This window comes from Syngnathoides biaculeatus, chromosome 18 (assembly GCF_019802595.1).
Source record: "Syngnathoides biaculeatus isolate LvHL_M chromosome 18, ASM1980259v1, whole genome shotgun sequence".
In the NCBI taxonomy this organism is placed as follows: domain Eukaryota; kingdom Metazoa; phylum Chordata; class Actinopteri; order Syngnathiformes; family Syngnathidae; genus Syngnathoides; species Syngnathoides biaculeatus.
In genome coordinates, this window is record NC_084657.1 from 19,768,041 (window position 1) to 19,782,789 (window position 14,749).

General features: G+C 41.8%; 2 protein-coding genes across 3 annotated transcripts in view; one reads left to right on the top strand and one right to left on the bottom strand.

Annotated features, from left to right (window-relative positions):
- The first annotated feature begins 882 nt into the window (after positions 1-882).
- Positions 883-10,309, top strand: LOC133491990 (dead end protein 1-like). Of its 2 annotated transcripts, none has more exons than XM_061803796.1 (5): positions 883-961; positions 2,884-2,974; positions 3,060-3,385; positions 4,511-4,643; positions 9,882-10,309. In XM_061803796.1, exons 1-5 carry the CDS (start codon positions 941-943, stop codon positions 10,085-10,087), a joined length of 777 nt encoding a protein of 258 aa, XP_061659780.1. In that variant the 5' UTR covers positions 883-940; the 3' UTR covers positions 10,088-10,309. The 2 variants fall into 2 exon arrangements, with proteins under 2 accessions (XP_061659780.1, XP_061659781.1); XM_061803797.1 differs by having other exon boundaries at positions 9,885-10,309.
- Positions 10,310-13,361: 3,052 nt separating this feature from the next.
- nfatc2ip (nuclear factor of activated T cells 2 interacting protein) overlaps positions 13,362-14,749 on the bottom strand; it is a 33,205-nt gene continuing 31,817 nt past the window's right edge. The window contains exons 9-10 of the mRNA XM_061803053.1: positions 14,526-14,620; positions 13,362-14,451 (exon numbers count right to left, since the gene is read on the bottom strand). Of these exons, the coding sequence (XP_061659037.1) occupies positions 14,290-14,451; positions 14,526-14,620 (257 nt within the window). The 3' untranslated portion in view covers positions 13,362-14,289. The remainder of the gene's footprint in view (positions 14,452-14,525; positions 14,621-14,749) is intronic.

A 14,749-nucleotide genomic window follows, 5' to 3' on the forward strand; every position in this document is an offset into this window, starting at 1 on the left:
TAAGTGTGTCAATCGTTCACACGTAGCAATGTTATGCTAGCGAAGAACATCTCATTCATTCATACGAGACGTGTATTAAAAATCAAATATAGGGCATATCTTCGTGCAGACACAGTCTGGTTGAGCTTCGGCCACGAGCCAGCAAAAAATCAATACGTTTGTGCAGTCCGATCATCGCTAAATATCGCTCAACAAAGAATAAGTGTGTCAATCGTTCACACGCAGAAGTATTATGCTAGCGAAGAACTTCGAATTCATTTATAGGAGACATGTATTGAAAATCAAATATAGGGCATACCTTCGTGCAAACGTGTTTCGGTTGATATTAGATGGATGTAGTTGATGATGCGGTCTTCCACAAAGTTTGATACATCGAAGGCATTTTTCGTACTGGGTCTTCGGTTTTGCAAAGGGTACGAATCGAACTCCACCAACTAGCCTTTCAGGATACCTGTCGTCACTATTACAAAGTCCGTGACTACACCTCTTAACCATATTTTTTGTTAAATAACCCAAATACACGATAAAACGCTAACTAATCCTATACTGGACCATGCAATGTTGTTTGAGAAAATGGCGGGAGCAAAAATTAGCAAGGGGCCATTATCAACCTAAATACATTACACGACTTACTTTGGGTGTTTGTAAAATAAATAATTAAATGATGAAAGTGATTCTCCAATCATGACGGGCCTTTTCACAGAATGACAAGATAATTCTCCAATCATGAGAGGGCTCTTCCCAGCCTGTGCGACACTAATTGTAATCGAAAAGTAACCAAAACATATCAAGGGACAACAATCAACTATTCCCAAGTCATTATGTCTCGTAAATTTCGAGGTGAATTAAGAACCCTTTTTGGCCACTGTCTGACAAATCACTCAAGTGCCGCCTGTAGTACATTTTGAAGTATAAACAACGTGGTTAAGACTCTGGCGCGATGGAGAGCATCTCGAGCCAGGTAGGAAACACACTAAAACCCCGTCTCACATTGCTTGTGCAATAAATTGTATATTGTTTACTTGGATACGAATCCCGTTAGCATTTCTGTATCATGTACATACGTGGCGTTTAATATGAAGAAAAATATGGTGTTTATCAAATCAACCCTTAGCTTGCTGCTAGTGGGACGCCAATTGTCCTGCAAAGATGCTGTAACTTTCAATATAGTTTCATGTTTCTTCATTCCTAAAGTGTGGCGGGTTTCATGACTTAATATTCTGTAACGTTTCCAATCGCTTGTTTGGTATTCGTTCATCCACCATGTTGGAAAAGTAATTTATGTCGGCCTATGTATGAAAAAAAAATTGAGTTGAATTGAGTGGAACAAGATCGACATTGCCAGACATATCTTTTTTTTTTTGAGAGTGAAAGAAGGGGAAAATGAGAAAAGGTGGGAATTTTTAAAACTGGTGAAAGTGCCTGAATTTCTCACCAAATTCTCAACACTAAACAATCGTGGTCAAGATATGAAGGCGGGAGTTTCATAATTTGAATTCATTTATCATTATTCTATTTTCAACAGAATCATCAGGAAATTATTATTTTTAATTAATTCCAAAGTGGTGGCACGGTGATGCAACTGGTTAGAGTGTTGGCCTCACTGTTCTGAGGACCGGAGTTCAAATCCTGGCCCCACCTGTGTGGAGTTTGCATGTTCTCGCTGTGCCTGCTTGTGTTTTCTTCGGGCAATCTGGTTTCCTCTCACATCCCAAAAACGTGCAATTGGAGACTCTAAATTGCCCCTCTGTGTTATTGTGAGTGTGACTGTTGTCTGTCTTCGTGTGCCCTGTGATTGGCTGGCAACCAGTTCAGGGTGTACCTGCCTCCTGCCTAATGATAGCTGGGATAGGCTCCAGCAGACCTGGAACCCTTGTGAGGATAAGCGGTGAAAGAAAATGGATGGCAGGAAGCTTCTGGTCACAAAGGTCCATGCAATTCATTGCTTAATGCGACTATTGTGCACCTTCATGCATACATCCATTTTCCAAGCTGCTTATTCTCGCAAGGCTCCTTCATTCTTCATTCATAGTGTGGCAGCTGCTGATTGGCTAAATGTATGTTTAAGTGGGACTTCCAGCGAGCAAAGGGGTCCGTCTAGAGCTGCTAGGACATGATGTAAAAAAAAAAAAAAAATAGCCCTCGATAATATTGAACTAGATAAAACACTAAAAATAGATAAATCAGACGTCACATTGGAAGAAAAAAATTTTGAATTGACTTCTGTGAACACAACCTATGACACGCAGTGTTTCACAACTGACTCTGTAAGCTGCAGTCGTCATTTTTCAGAAAGAATAAACAATATATGCCTGTGCACATTATGTTTTCTGGCAACATGTGCTAGTTCATGCTATGTGTTGAAATATCCATTGCTTCAAGAGCTACAAAATTGTGACCATTAGCCCGTCCGTTGGGGTTTCCATTAGGTGTTGGCATTAAGATAGTGGGGACGAAGTTATTTGGTTGTTTTAAATACACAATGTATCCCCTTTGTTTTATCTTTAGAATGTCAGTAAACCTTAAGTGAGAGTGGCAACAAACAGCTTTCAGACTTTTTTTAGTTGTCAGTGATCAGCCAAACTACTGTATGTTGTGAAATTACCGTAGTTGAATTGCATTCAGTGCCACCATACAGCCACTCCTTTTTTCACGCAAGTGACCCCACCCCACCAAAAAAAGAAGTAGTAATCCAAATAACGGCTTGTATCTTTAAAAATTACCAAGTTATTTGTGTCCAAAAGTACCACTTGATGTGCCGTTTACGATTTTGTTTTGCTTTTTCAGAAGAACATAGAAGAACACAAACATTTCTTGAGTTTTTAAAAGTCAGTTTTTAGATTTTGATTGGATGTCATTGTAGAGTTTATGCTTGGTTTCCAGCGTTTCCAGGCACTGGAAAAGTGGCTTCAAACAACCAAAACAAAGATCACTCAAGTTAACGGGCAGCGAAGATACGGAGGACCACCTGAAGGTGAGAATAAGAACTGTTCCTACTAGATGCTTCCAAATCCAATGTCAAACCCTCAGACCTTTCTTCTTCTCCATTGCTATGAAAGTGTGGATTGGTCCACCCCCAAGATCCAACTGTGAGGTCTACATCAAGGACATCCCACGGGACTGCTACGAGGATGTGCTGATTCCTCTTTTCTGCTCTGTGGGGCCACTTTGGGAGTTTCGACTGATGATGAACTTCAGTGGGCAAAACCGTGGCTTTGCCTATGCCAAATATGGCCCACCGTGTGTGGCTAAAAATGCTATACAGCAGCTACACGGTCACATGCTTAAGCCCGCGTCACAAATACACGTCTCCCGTAGCAAAGAGAAGAGAAAACTTCTCATCACTGATTTACCAGCCTTTACTCAGCGCGATGAGCTTCTGCAGGTACTACGAGTGTTGTATTCCCTTTGAATAACAATAAATCCAGGTACACACTTGATATTCAAAAGCCCCGTATCGCATATCATCTTTATTGAAATGAATGACCACTAATTTTCAGCCAAACAGCGGCAGTGTGTTGAGTTTACTGCTACCGTTCCAGTTCTCTGATTTTCTCAGTAAATCGAAGCAAATAAAATCAAAACAATGGAATATTTCTCAAAAACCTAAGTCAAGAATCTCTTGAGGGACCACTACAGTAGTAATTTTTTGCTTACCTGTGGATAGAAAGCAAAGCGTGGAGAGTCTCTTTTGCGAAAACACAGTCAGTGAAATGGGCGCTCGATCGATGCTAACCGCTTATTTCAATAGCCTCACTCTCCTTTATTCCTCCCCATATTCTCTATTTATGGCTACCCGCATCTTTTTTGACGTGTGACATTTCTGTGGTTCAACAAAAGAAGTACAGTACAGTATACTATAAGTAAAGCCTCAAAATCTGATACAGGGTCACAGTTTTTCCATTGCAGTGCGTCAGTTGACCTGCAGCGGGAATCTCTTTGGTCACCCTTAATTGAACAAGCCAAAAGTCACAACAACAAAACTGAATTCTAGGTTTTATATTACCAGGTCAGGAAGACTGAAATGGAGTAGTGGATTCCAAGAAAAATTTAAATATACACAAAACAACATCTAAGAAATGAACCAACATCTGGGCAAAATTTCAAAGCAGAGTACAAATCATCGAAATAGATAATGTCCACTGAGTTAGGTTAGAAAGTTTTAACTGAACATGTCTAAATTTTTCAGTCCATTTAAAGTCCATTTAGCACTTCCCTCCATCCATTTTCTTAGCCGCTTATAATCAGGAGGGTCAAAAGGATTGCAGGGTACACCCTGAACTGGTTGCCAAGGGTACATAAAGAAACCACAGTGCCCGGAGAAAACCCAGGCATGGGGAGAACATGCAAACCCCACACAGCCGGGGACGGGATTGAACCTGGGTCTTCAGAACTGTGAGGCCAACGCTTTACAGCTGCCCCACCGTGCCGTTCCTTTTTTAGCACTTGCCTGTTATATTAGATTGTGTTTGGATGTTCTAATCTTTTGCATTTGTTTTCTCACAACTAGCTGCTGCAGAGACTGATTGAAGGGGTTGAGACTCTTTCCATGATTTCTGAGAATAGAAGAGAGGATTTGACAGCTCAACTTGTCTTCTCCTTCCATCGTGCTGCTTCTATGGCAAAGAGAGTGCTGGGGGAAGGTGAGTGAACTGCAAAAGGAATAGGTGGCCATCCAGTGGTGGTTAGAATTTTAGATACTGTACAGTTGAAACCAGACATTGAAATACAGACCAAACTTTTCCCATCTTAGTGAGCTTTACCCAACTTTTTCTATTCGCTACATGACTGAAGGATTCCTTGAGTGTTTTGTTTGAGTCCTGTGTTTTTCCTTGACCTCGCTTGTATCTTGAAACACTCATATCTCACTTCATCTTTCACCATTTAAAATCATTCAAATGTTATTCTTCCATATCAGCCCCACCCTAAAACAGCAACATTTGAAAAGAGAAAAATTGCACTCAACAGTATTGGACCAATTACTCTCCAAATAACCTGTAAACACAGAAAACACAAGCACCACTGCAGCTCATATTTTGTTCTTCCTTGTTCATTGGGACTCTGCAAATCAACCTTATGGTACATCAGCGCCACCAACTTATATTGTCCTTCCTCCGCAAGGAAATCAATGGTGGCTAAATTTTAGCTGCCTCCATATAGCAGTGGTATCTGAAGCACAGTTGGATCACAAAATTTTGCTCCGATGTTAAGACAGAAAAATGCACCAAGCAACCGTTCTTATCTAAAAAAAAAAAATGATACAGTAAATCGCTCGTATCTTAAGGTACAGCTGGACAGGCATAGCTTGAGAAACAAGTTTGAATTCATTCCATTACCACACTTTTACAGTAGCCAAATATTATACTGATGTAAGGGTACTCATAATGTAGAATAAATAAATAAATGACTCAAGTAAAAAGTAGTCATCCAAATATTTAGCGATATTTTGCAATGATCTGACTGCACAAACGTGTCTCTTTGTTGGCAGCTAGCGAGCTAAGCTAAACCGGACTAGCGAGTCCTAAAAGCCTTCGACGTGCACCGAGACACCAAGACTGAAGGAAGGATGTTTGAGGACACTAAAGTAGTGATTGTCGTACTCGGTCGGCACTTACGTAGGTTCGGCACTAATTCAGGAATAATTATTGAGGGGAGCGCGTGACGTTACACAAAGAAAACGAGAGAAACAACTCGTAAATCAAGCCTCGCCTTCTTTTCCTTCATACGGCGGTTCACAAACGGCTATACAGATACACATACAGATTCTGCACACAAGTGTGATATGTAGCACGAAAATAGGAAACTGTCAATGACGAATTCGTCTTTGGGTTATAATATATTATATTATGTGGCTTCTCGGTCTCCCTCTGACTCTGGAAAGATCTCGCGCCAATATCAATGGTTTCTCCATCGATATGCATGGAAATACCATTGAAATACCCCTCGCTGAAATACTTAAAGCCCTGCTGTCTGCTTTTCAACAATATTTCACTGTTAGCTAAGAATGCGAGTGAGAAATCAGCCGGTAAATCGGACAGTTTCGCTCTATTCTTTTCTTGCTGCGCCGATATTTTTCCTAATTGTTTGACGTCAGCGCACGTGGCGTGACGTCACTTCAGGAGGCGTGGTTAAGTGCCCTGTACGGAGGGGTCAATTGTGAGTTACGGTACAACCTTGGTTCTCGACCACAATCCATTCCAGAAGGCGGTTTGAGAAGTGATTTGTTCGAAATCCGAATTGATATTTCCCATTACATTGAATGGAAAAAGAAATAATGCGTTCCAACCCTAAAAATAAGCTTTTTAATGCAATTTTTAGCTTTTCCTGATAATAAACTGGATAGTAGAAATAGATGTATAGATTAAGTACTTTATATAATGAAATAATTTTCGAAATATTTTTATTTTTGCTTAAAATGTATGCTTTAGTAGTGGAGTAGGCTAGACTGGAAGTGCATTGCCATATCTGTAGCGACTCGACCCCCAGCCTTGTAAACTTTTTTTTAACAAAAGTGCAAGACAAGCAATAATGGGGGAGGGGGGAACAGCAGCAAAGAATTTTTCTTTTTATTTTTACAAAAAGTAACTTACAGAAACATTAACTGGTAACTCAAGTTAAAGTTTCACAAGAAAAAAAGCAATGCAAAACTATCATCTATCAAATCTCTTCGGTGGGAGTGACTCCCGCCTTGAAGTTCGTTTCTTTTCCCAAAGTACTTCACTCGTGTCATTTCTTTGGAGTTATGATAGGGGGTTTAATAGTCCACAAAAGGAAGAACAAAAAGAGTCAGTAAATGTAGCTACCGGGACACGTCTGCATACAGAGGCTGCGTTATATACAATAAAGCACCCTCGGGGTCAGCTGGTCGGGCCGTGCACGTTGTTATTTCCGGCAAAAAAAATCTCGAAATTTTTGTTCAAAATCCAATTTGTTCCAAAACAGGGACATTCGAGAACCGAATAGTCACTGTACTTTGTAATAATAACAACCCATTTCTACGACTATAATGTCCAGTTAACTAACTTAGAATCCCCCCCTTTTTTTTTTGGGAAGGGAGAGAGAAAAGACAAATATTCCATTCCATAAATGTGGTGAAAAGTTATGAGCATTTATTCACGGCAAAATACATTTAAAGGCATCTTATTTTAACACACAGGTGTCTATTCAGTTAATCAACATATAGATATAAAATTTTGTATCAAGAATTTTTGACCAGTGCCACAAACGTGTGACATTTTACCTGTCATCAATGGAAATGTGGATGTAAAAAATATCTGTAACTACTTCGCCAATACAGGGTTCCCTCACCACTTCGTGCAACACGTTTTGCGGCTTCAGTGCTTTGCGGGGTTTTATTCATCCCCCAAAATAAATAAATATTCTGAAAGTAAACATGAAAAAATACAGCCAGCCAGAAAGACGCGTTGCTACAACACCTCTTATTGGTTCCCAGCGCGGCATTGACCAATGACAGCACGAGTGGCTTTATCTCGTGACCTGATTAACAGAGCATCATCAAAGCCTCACCCAGCAACTTGCCTGGTCCCACCCATTTCCTTGTTTTGCTTGTTGTCACGTCTACACTGTTCACTGTAACTTAGTGTTGTGTTATAGAATTTAACACTGCAAAGAGGGATTATCCAGCAAAAATGGAAAAACAGTTTGGTGCTAATGACTCCAAATCATGAATTACAATCTCTAAGAATTACTAGCAACGATAGCCCCCAGTAGAAAGAAAAAAAAAAAAAAACGGTTACCTGGTGGCTTGAACAGCTTTTACTGCAGATTTGAAAAGGGCACTGTCACTCCACAAATCCACTAAACCGCACCACCAGCTACTTCAACCTCTCCGGCTTCTCCGTTGACCATCCAAGAATGGGACATGAGGCGGATCAACAAAAGTTCGCCAAAGCGGTGGGCCCAGTCCTTGCTTCCACATCCTTCCACAAAAGTCTGTGCAGACCAACTTGCTCGAGTCTTGAGAAAGACCTTCAACAGGTCTCTAGAACTGGGTGAAGTACCAACCAGCTTCAAACGTTCCACCATCATCCTGGTTCCAAAGAAACCAGCAATCCCTGGTCTAAATGACAACGGGCCTGCTGCCTTGACATGTGTGGTGATTAAGTCGCGTGAATACCTCGTGCTGGACCACCTCAAGAGTGTCACGGGTCCCCAGGTGGACCCACTGCAGTCTGCCTACTGAGCAAGCGAACTTATGTGAGGATCCTATTCGTGGACTTCAGCTCTGCGTTCAGCACCATCATCCCTGAACTCTTCTCCTCCAAGGTTCTCCACCTTTGTCTCGCTTTCCATCTGCCAATTGAGCTATAACATCCTGACTGGCAGGACACAGTAGCTGAGGCTGGGGGAGACTACCTCATCCACATGCGCCATCAGCACAGGGGAACTCAAGGTTGTGTCCTCTCCCTGCTGCTCTTATCGCTCTACACGGATGACTGCACCGAAAGGGCCCTGGTGGTCAAACTCTTGAAATTCCCAGGTGACACCACAGTCATCGGGCTCATCAAAGACTGCGGCGAATCTGTGTATCGATGGGAAGTGGAGAGGCTGGAGCTTTGGTGTGGCCAACACAACATGGAGCTGAATCAGCTCCAGAAAAAGAGTACAAAAAGAATTAATATAAGGACTCCAGAAATGATAGTGGGCTTCAGGAGGGATCCTTCACCACTGTTCTCCCTCACACTGTCCCACTGTCTTGTGTCAACCAACTAGCCCTTCAAGTACTTGGGAATTATCGTCTCATAGGACCTGAAGGGGGAGACAAACATCAAATCCATCCTCAAAAAATCCCAGCAAAGGATGTTGTTCTTGCGGCTTCTGAGGAAGCAGGGCCTGCCACAAGAGCTACTGAGACAGTTTTACACAGCAGTCATTGAATCAGTAATGTGTACCTCGATCACAGTCTGGTTTGGGCTCCCAAAAAAAAGGACAAACTCCGACTGCAATGGCCAATCAAAACTGCTGAAGGGATTGCCGGCACTACCCGACTGGCACTTGAGGACTTGCGTGCCACTCAAACAAGGACAAGAGTGGGCAGGATCCTGAACAGCTAACTTACAATTCAACTTCAACATGGTGCCAGTTTTCTGCCTTGAGATGTTGTCATCCCACCCAGCTGGGCCAATCAGTATTAATGTTATATACGACAGACTATTGCACGAGGCGGCACGGTGGCGCAGCTGGAAAGCGTTGGCCTCACAGTTCTGAGGTCGCGGATTTGATCCCAGCCCTCCCTGTGTGGAATTTGCATGGTCTCCCCATGCCTGCATGGGTTTTTCTCCCGGCACTCTGGTTTCCTCCCACATCCCTAAAACATGCAAAGTGAATTGGACACTCTAAATTGCCCCGAGGTATGATTGTGAGTGTGACTGTTGTATGTCTCCATGTGCCCTGTGATTGGCTGGCAACCAGTACATGGTGTACCCTGCCTCCTGCCCGTTGATAGCTGGGATAGGCTCCAGCACTCCCGTGACCCTTGTGAGGATAAGCGGCTGAGAAAATGGATTGATGGATGGATGGACTATTGGTCGACTTGTCATTTAAAGCTGCATACACTCCTTGAACCTTGACACCCTTTGCACAATTGTCATTGCACTGGACTATCACTTTAATGGACACTCTTAACTGCTTTAAATGCTCGAAGACTGCATCCTTGCACAGCTTTGCACAATTGTGAGTTCTAATAAGAAAAAAAAGTTCCATGTCAATTCACTGTGTATTGATCTTTGTACTCAACTTGTCAGAAAAATTATTTATGTGTTGTTACATACTTGGCCAATAAAGCTGAATATAATGTGATTCTGATAATACAGTGTCCTAACATGAGAAAAAGATTTACCAAACTGTCTTCTTGTGTCTAGCAGACATCACTGAAGATCTTTGTACTAAGAAGGAGGAACCACAGCCCCCGCACATTAAAGAGGAAATGGAGCACAAAGAGATCCACCAAATCAAAGAGGAAGAGCATCTTAATGGGATTAAAAAAGCGGAGGAAGAACTGCACCCCGACATCAGAGAGGAAGATGAGGAGGACATCACCAAGTTTCCATCCATGATGTCCCTTTGAAGAGTCAAGATGAAGGTCAAAGTGAGGTGAGGAGATGGGTGGAGCCTCCAAGCAGCAGCTCAAGTCAGCACATGACAACGGAAGTTGATGGAGACCACTGTGGAGGGTCACAAGCAGACAAACTTTTGGGGACACTGTCAGATAGTGACGACATGACATCACACTCTACTCACACTGATGATAGACGGTATGAAATTGACATGAGAGGTCACACTGACAACAAATGATGGAAATGTTGTAAATGCTGTAAAACCTTTGCTTGTAAGAAGTATCTTAAAGAGCACATGAGAATACACACAGGGGAGAGAGCTTTTCACTGCTTAGACTGTGGCCAAAGATTCTCTCTTAAGGAAACCTTGAAAACACATGCCAGAACCCACACTGCTGAGAAACCATTTTGTTGCTCACTTTGTGGTCAAAATTTTGCTCAAAGTGGAACCTCAAAACTACACACAAGAACACACGCTGGTGAGAAACCATTTTCCTGCTCAATTTGTGGATAAAGATTTACTTAAAAAGGAACCTTGAAAATCCACACTCGAACCCACACCGGTGAAAAACCTTTTTCCTGCTTAGTGTGTGGTCAAAGATTCACTCGAAAGGGAAATTTGAAAATACACATGAGAAGCCATACTGGTGACCAACCTTTTTCTTGCTCAGTTTATGGTCATAGATTTACTATAAAGGCACAGTTAAATAGCCACTCAAGAACCTACACTGGTGAGAAACCTTTTTCCTGCACATTTTGTGGCCAAAGATTCACTCAGAAGGGGATCTTGAAAATACACACCAGAATCCACACAGATGAGAAACCATTTTCCTGTGGTGACACATTCACTCATAAGGGCACTTTAGTGCAACACACAAGAACACACACTGGTGATAAACCTTGTTCCTGCACAGTTTGTAGTCAAAGATTTTCCGTGAAAGTAGATTTGAAAATATACACAAGAACTCACACTGGCGAGAAACCTTTTTCATGCTCAATTTGTGGTCAAAGATTCTCCCTTAAAGGAACCCACACTTGTGAGAAACCATTTTCCTGCTCAGTTTGTGGTCAGAGATTTTCTGTGAAGGGAGGCTTAAAAATACACACGAGAACTCACACTGGTGTGAAACCTTTTTCCTGCTCAATCGTGGTCAAAGGTTCTCTGTAAAGAGATCCTTAAAAACACACACAAGAATCCACACCGGTGAAAAGCCTTTTGCCTGCTCAGTTTGTGGCCAAAGATTGTCTTATAAGTATCAGGTTCAATCACACAAATGTGCTGGAGAGAAGAGCAATGATCAAGAAGCGATTTATTCCAAATACAAATGTTTAATCTAAAAAATAATTGGTATGTTACTGTTGTGGATATGAAGGTGCCATAGAGACTGCAGCCGCATTCATCCACACTGACCTGCTACACAGAACTAAAATGGAACAATTTATGTTATCAAAAGGTTAATATTACGGTTCACATGCAGAGGAAAAGAAAGACCACAAGGGGACATTGTCGCTCAGCCTCACTTGCTTACCCTTACTGTATGCCAGTGTATTATTTTTTTATTGAATAAAAATGCTTTAATAATCACATTCGAGACACTGAGGAAATGATATGTACATGTATATGCATTTATTTGAAATGTGTGATCTGATGATCATTAATGTTTATATTTAAGTCTGGAGAAACAAATTCAAATGCTGTTCTCCAATTCCCATTATCCATTGAACCATCAGTAAAAACAATGTTGGGCAATGTATGTGTTGTTCTAAATCTCTGTTTGACTTTATTCCGGTGCCCTGTATCATCACTGTGTACTCTTTCTTGGACATGATCTACTTCCACTGTCCTTTAATCTTAGTATATAGTTCTCCATAACTTCTATTTTTTTTCATTGTTTTTGCTACCCTATATACACCAGGCTTCCACAGTCCAACACAAACCACATTAAACTAGCATGTTTTTATTTAAATATTACATGTCAATATTCCCGTTAAGGAACATTTGTGTCTGAGCCTGCAACGAGCACTTCTTTGAGCTTGGCGTGGCAGATGGCTGTTGCAAACAAATGAATACACATTACACAAATAAAATGTGGCAACCCCTAACGGGACAAGGTGAAAGGAAAAGAATACTGATTCAGCGAAACTTATTGACGATTGACCCCTCCGTAGAAATTGCGTTATCCGCGTCGCTGACCAATCATAGGCCAGAGATCTGCATAAAGCACGCCCCTTTTTGGACCCGCAGTTCACTCAGACAACGTTGCATGGTCCAGTTTAGCTTCTGTTAGCGTTTTATCATGTATTTGGGTTCTTTAACAATAGAAATGGTTAAGAGGTGTAGTCACGGACTTTGAAATAGTGACGACAGGTATCCTGAAAGGCTAGTTGGTGGAGTTCAATTCGTACCCTTTCCAAAACCGAAGACCGAGTACGAAAAATGCCTTCGATGGATCAAACTTTGTGGAAGACGGCATGATCAACTGAATCCATCTAAAATCAACCGGAACAGAAGACCGAGTACGAAAGTACTCGAAAGAAAGAAAGAGAGTACTGACTGCACAAACGTGTCCCTTTGTTGCCGGCTCCGGTAAACCGGACTGTGTTTGCACGAAGGTATGCCCTATATTTTATTTTCAATACATGTCTCATATAAATGAATTAGCAGTTCTTCGCTTGCATAACATAGCTACGTGTGAATGATTGTCACACTTGATCTTTGTTGAGCGACATTTTGCGATGATCTGACTGCACAAACGTGCCCCTTTGTTCGCGGCTACGGTAAACCGGACTGTTTGCACGAAGGTATGCCGTATATTTGATTTTCAATACATGTCTCATATAAATGAATTTGCAGTTCTTCGCTTGCATAACATAGCTACGTGTGAATAATTGACACACTTGATCTGTGTTGAGCGATATTTTGCAATGATCTGACTGCACAAACGTGTCCCTTTGTTCGCGGTTAATGAGCTAAGCTAAACCGGACTAGCAGTCCTAAAAGCCTTCGCCGTGCACCGAGAAACCAAGACTGAAGGAAGGATGTTTGAGGACACTAAAGTAGTGATTGTCGTACTCGGTCGGGACTTACGTAGGTTCGGCACTAATTCAAGAATAATTATTGAGACGTTACACAAAGAAAACGAGAAACAATTCGTAAATCAAGCCTCGCCTTCTTCTTTTCCTTCATACGGCGGTTCACAAATGGCTATCCAGATACACATATACAGATTCTGCACACAAGTGTGATATGTAACACGAAAATAGGAAACTGTCAATGACAAATTCGTCTTTGGGTTATAATATATTACATTATGTGGCTTCTCGGTCTTCCTCTGACTCCGGAAAGATCTCGCGCTAATATCAATGGTTTCTCCGTCGATATGCATGGAAATACCATTGAAATACCCCTCGCTGAAATACGCGAAGCCCTGCTGTCTGCTTTTCACCGATATTTCACTGTTAGCTAAGAATGCGAGTGAGAAATCAGCCGGTAAATCGGACAGTTTCGCTCTATTCTTTTGCTAATTGTTTGACGTAGGCGCACGTGGCGTGACGTCACTTCAGGAGGCGTGGTTAAGTGCCCTGTACGGAGGGGTCGGAGACAGAACATCACTCAAGTTCTCAACTTGAATGTCACTCATCTTTGTAAAATTATTGTATTCGAGTGGCAAATTTACATCGAAATCTTTAGTTATTTTTTTGTTAAATGAGATACAAGTTCTGTGGCTTTTATTACATTCAAATATAAACAGGATCAAGTACAATACAAAAAAATGTAAAAAAATAGGCCTTTTCAAAGAGAAAAATCTGTTATACATGACAGTGTAACAGAATTTCTATTTTTGATACATCTTAGGGATTTTGAGGAAAAAAACAAACAGGGGCACAAACTGCAAACCCCCCACATACACACATTTAAGCCTCTGTACACCTTTTTACCCCATGTTCCCCAAAATATGTGGGGAAAAAGTGCCCTTGGAGTGGCCTAAGTGCCCCAGGAAAATTTGAAATGGCATAATCGTATAGAGAATAGTATTTGCCAAATGGTGAGTGTTTTTATTGGCCATAAACTAAAAGAAATATTTTACAAAGCAAAATTTCATTGAAGTCAGCAGTGTATATAAAAATATTGAAATCTTTAGTTCTTTGACTAACGCTAACAACACTTGCACATAACCTAATGCTGCTTTTATTTTGACATTGCAGGTGGGTCTCACGTCCAAACTTCAATGATGTCGCCGTCCTCCATGTCCAACTGAGCGGGCGTCTGTCTGCCCGTCACATTGCACCCATCAAAGTGAAACTTGACTTTGCGCTTTGTGGCGGCGGGCAGTGTCGCCATATACTGTGAGAAGATGGGACCCAGCTCCGCCCCCTGCGACACACCTTAAACATTAGCCTGGTGACGCTGGCGGGCGGCTGGAAGCAGCTAGGTACGTTGGTACGAACTTTGTGCACGGAGAAGTCCTGCGCGGAGCCTCGATCTTTGCCCTGCAGACGTACCATGATGACAGCTCCTTCTTCTCTCGCCATGACGACGCACTCTAAATGGACGCAACAAGTGGCAACATTACATCAGAGCAACACCTCCACGTAGGGTTGGCTCAGATGGCCTGGAAAAAGCAACACTTCGTGAAACCTCTTATCCAATGTGGCTAAACAGCAAAACAAGC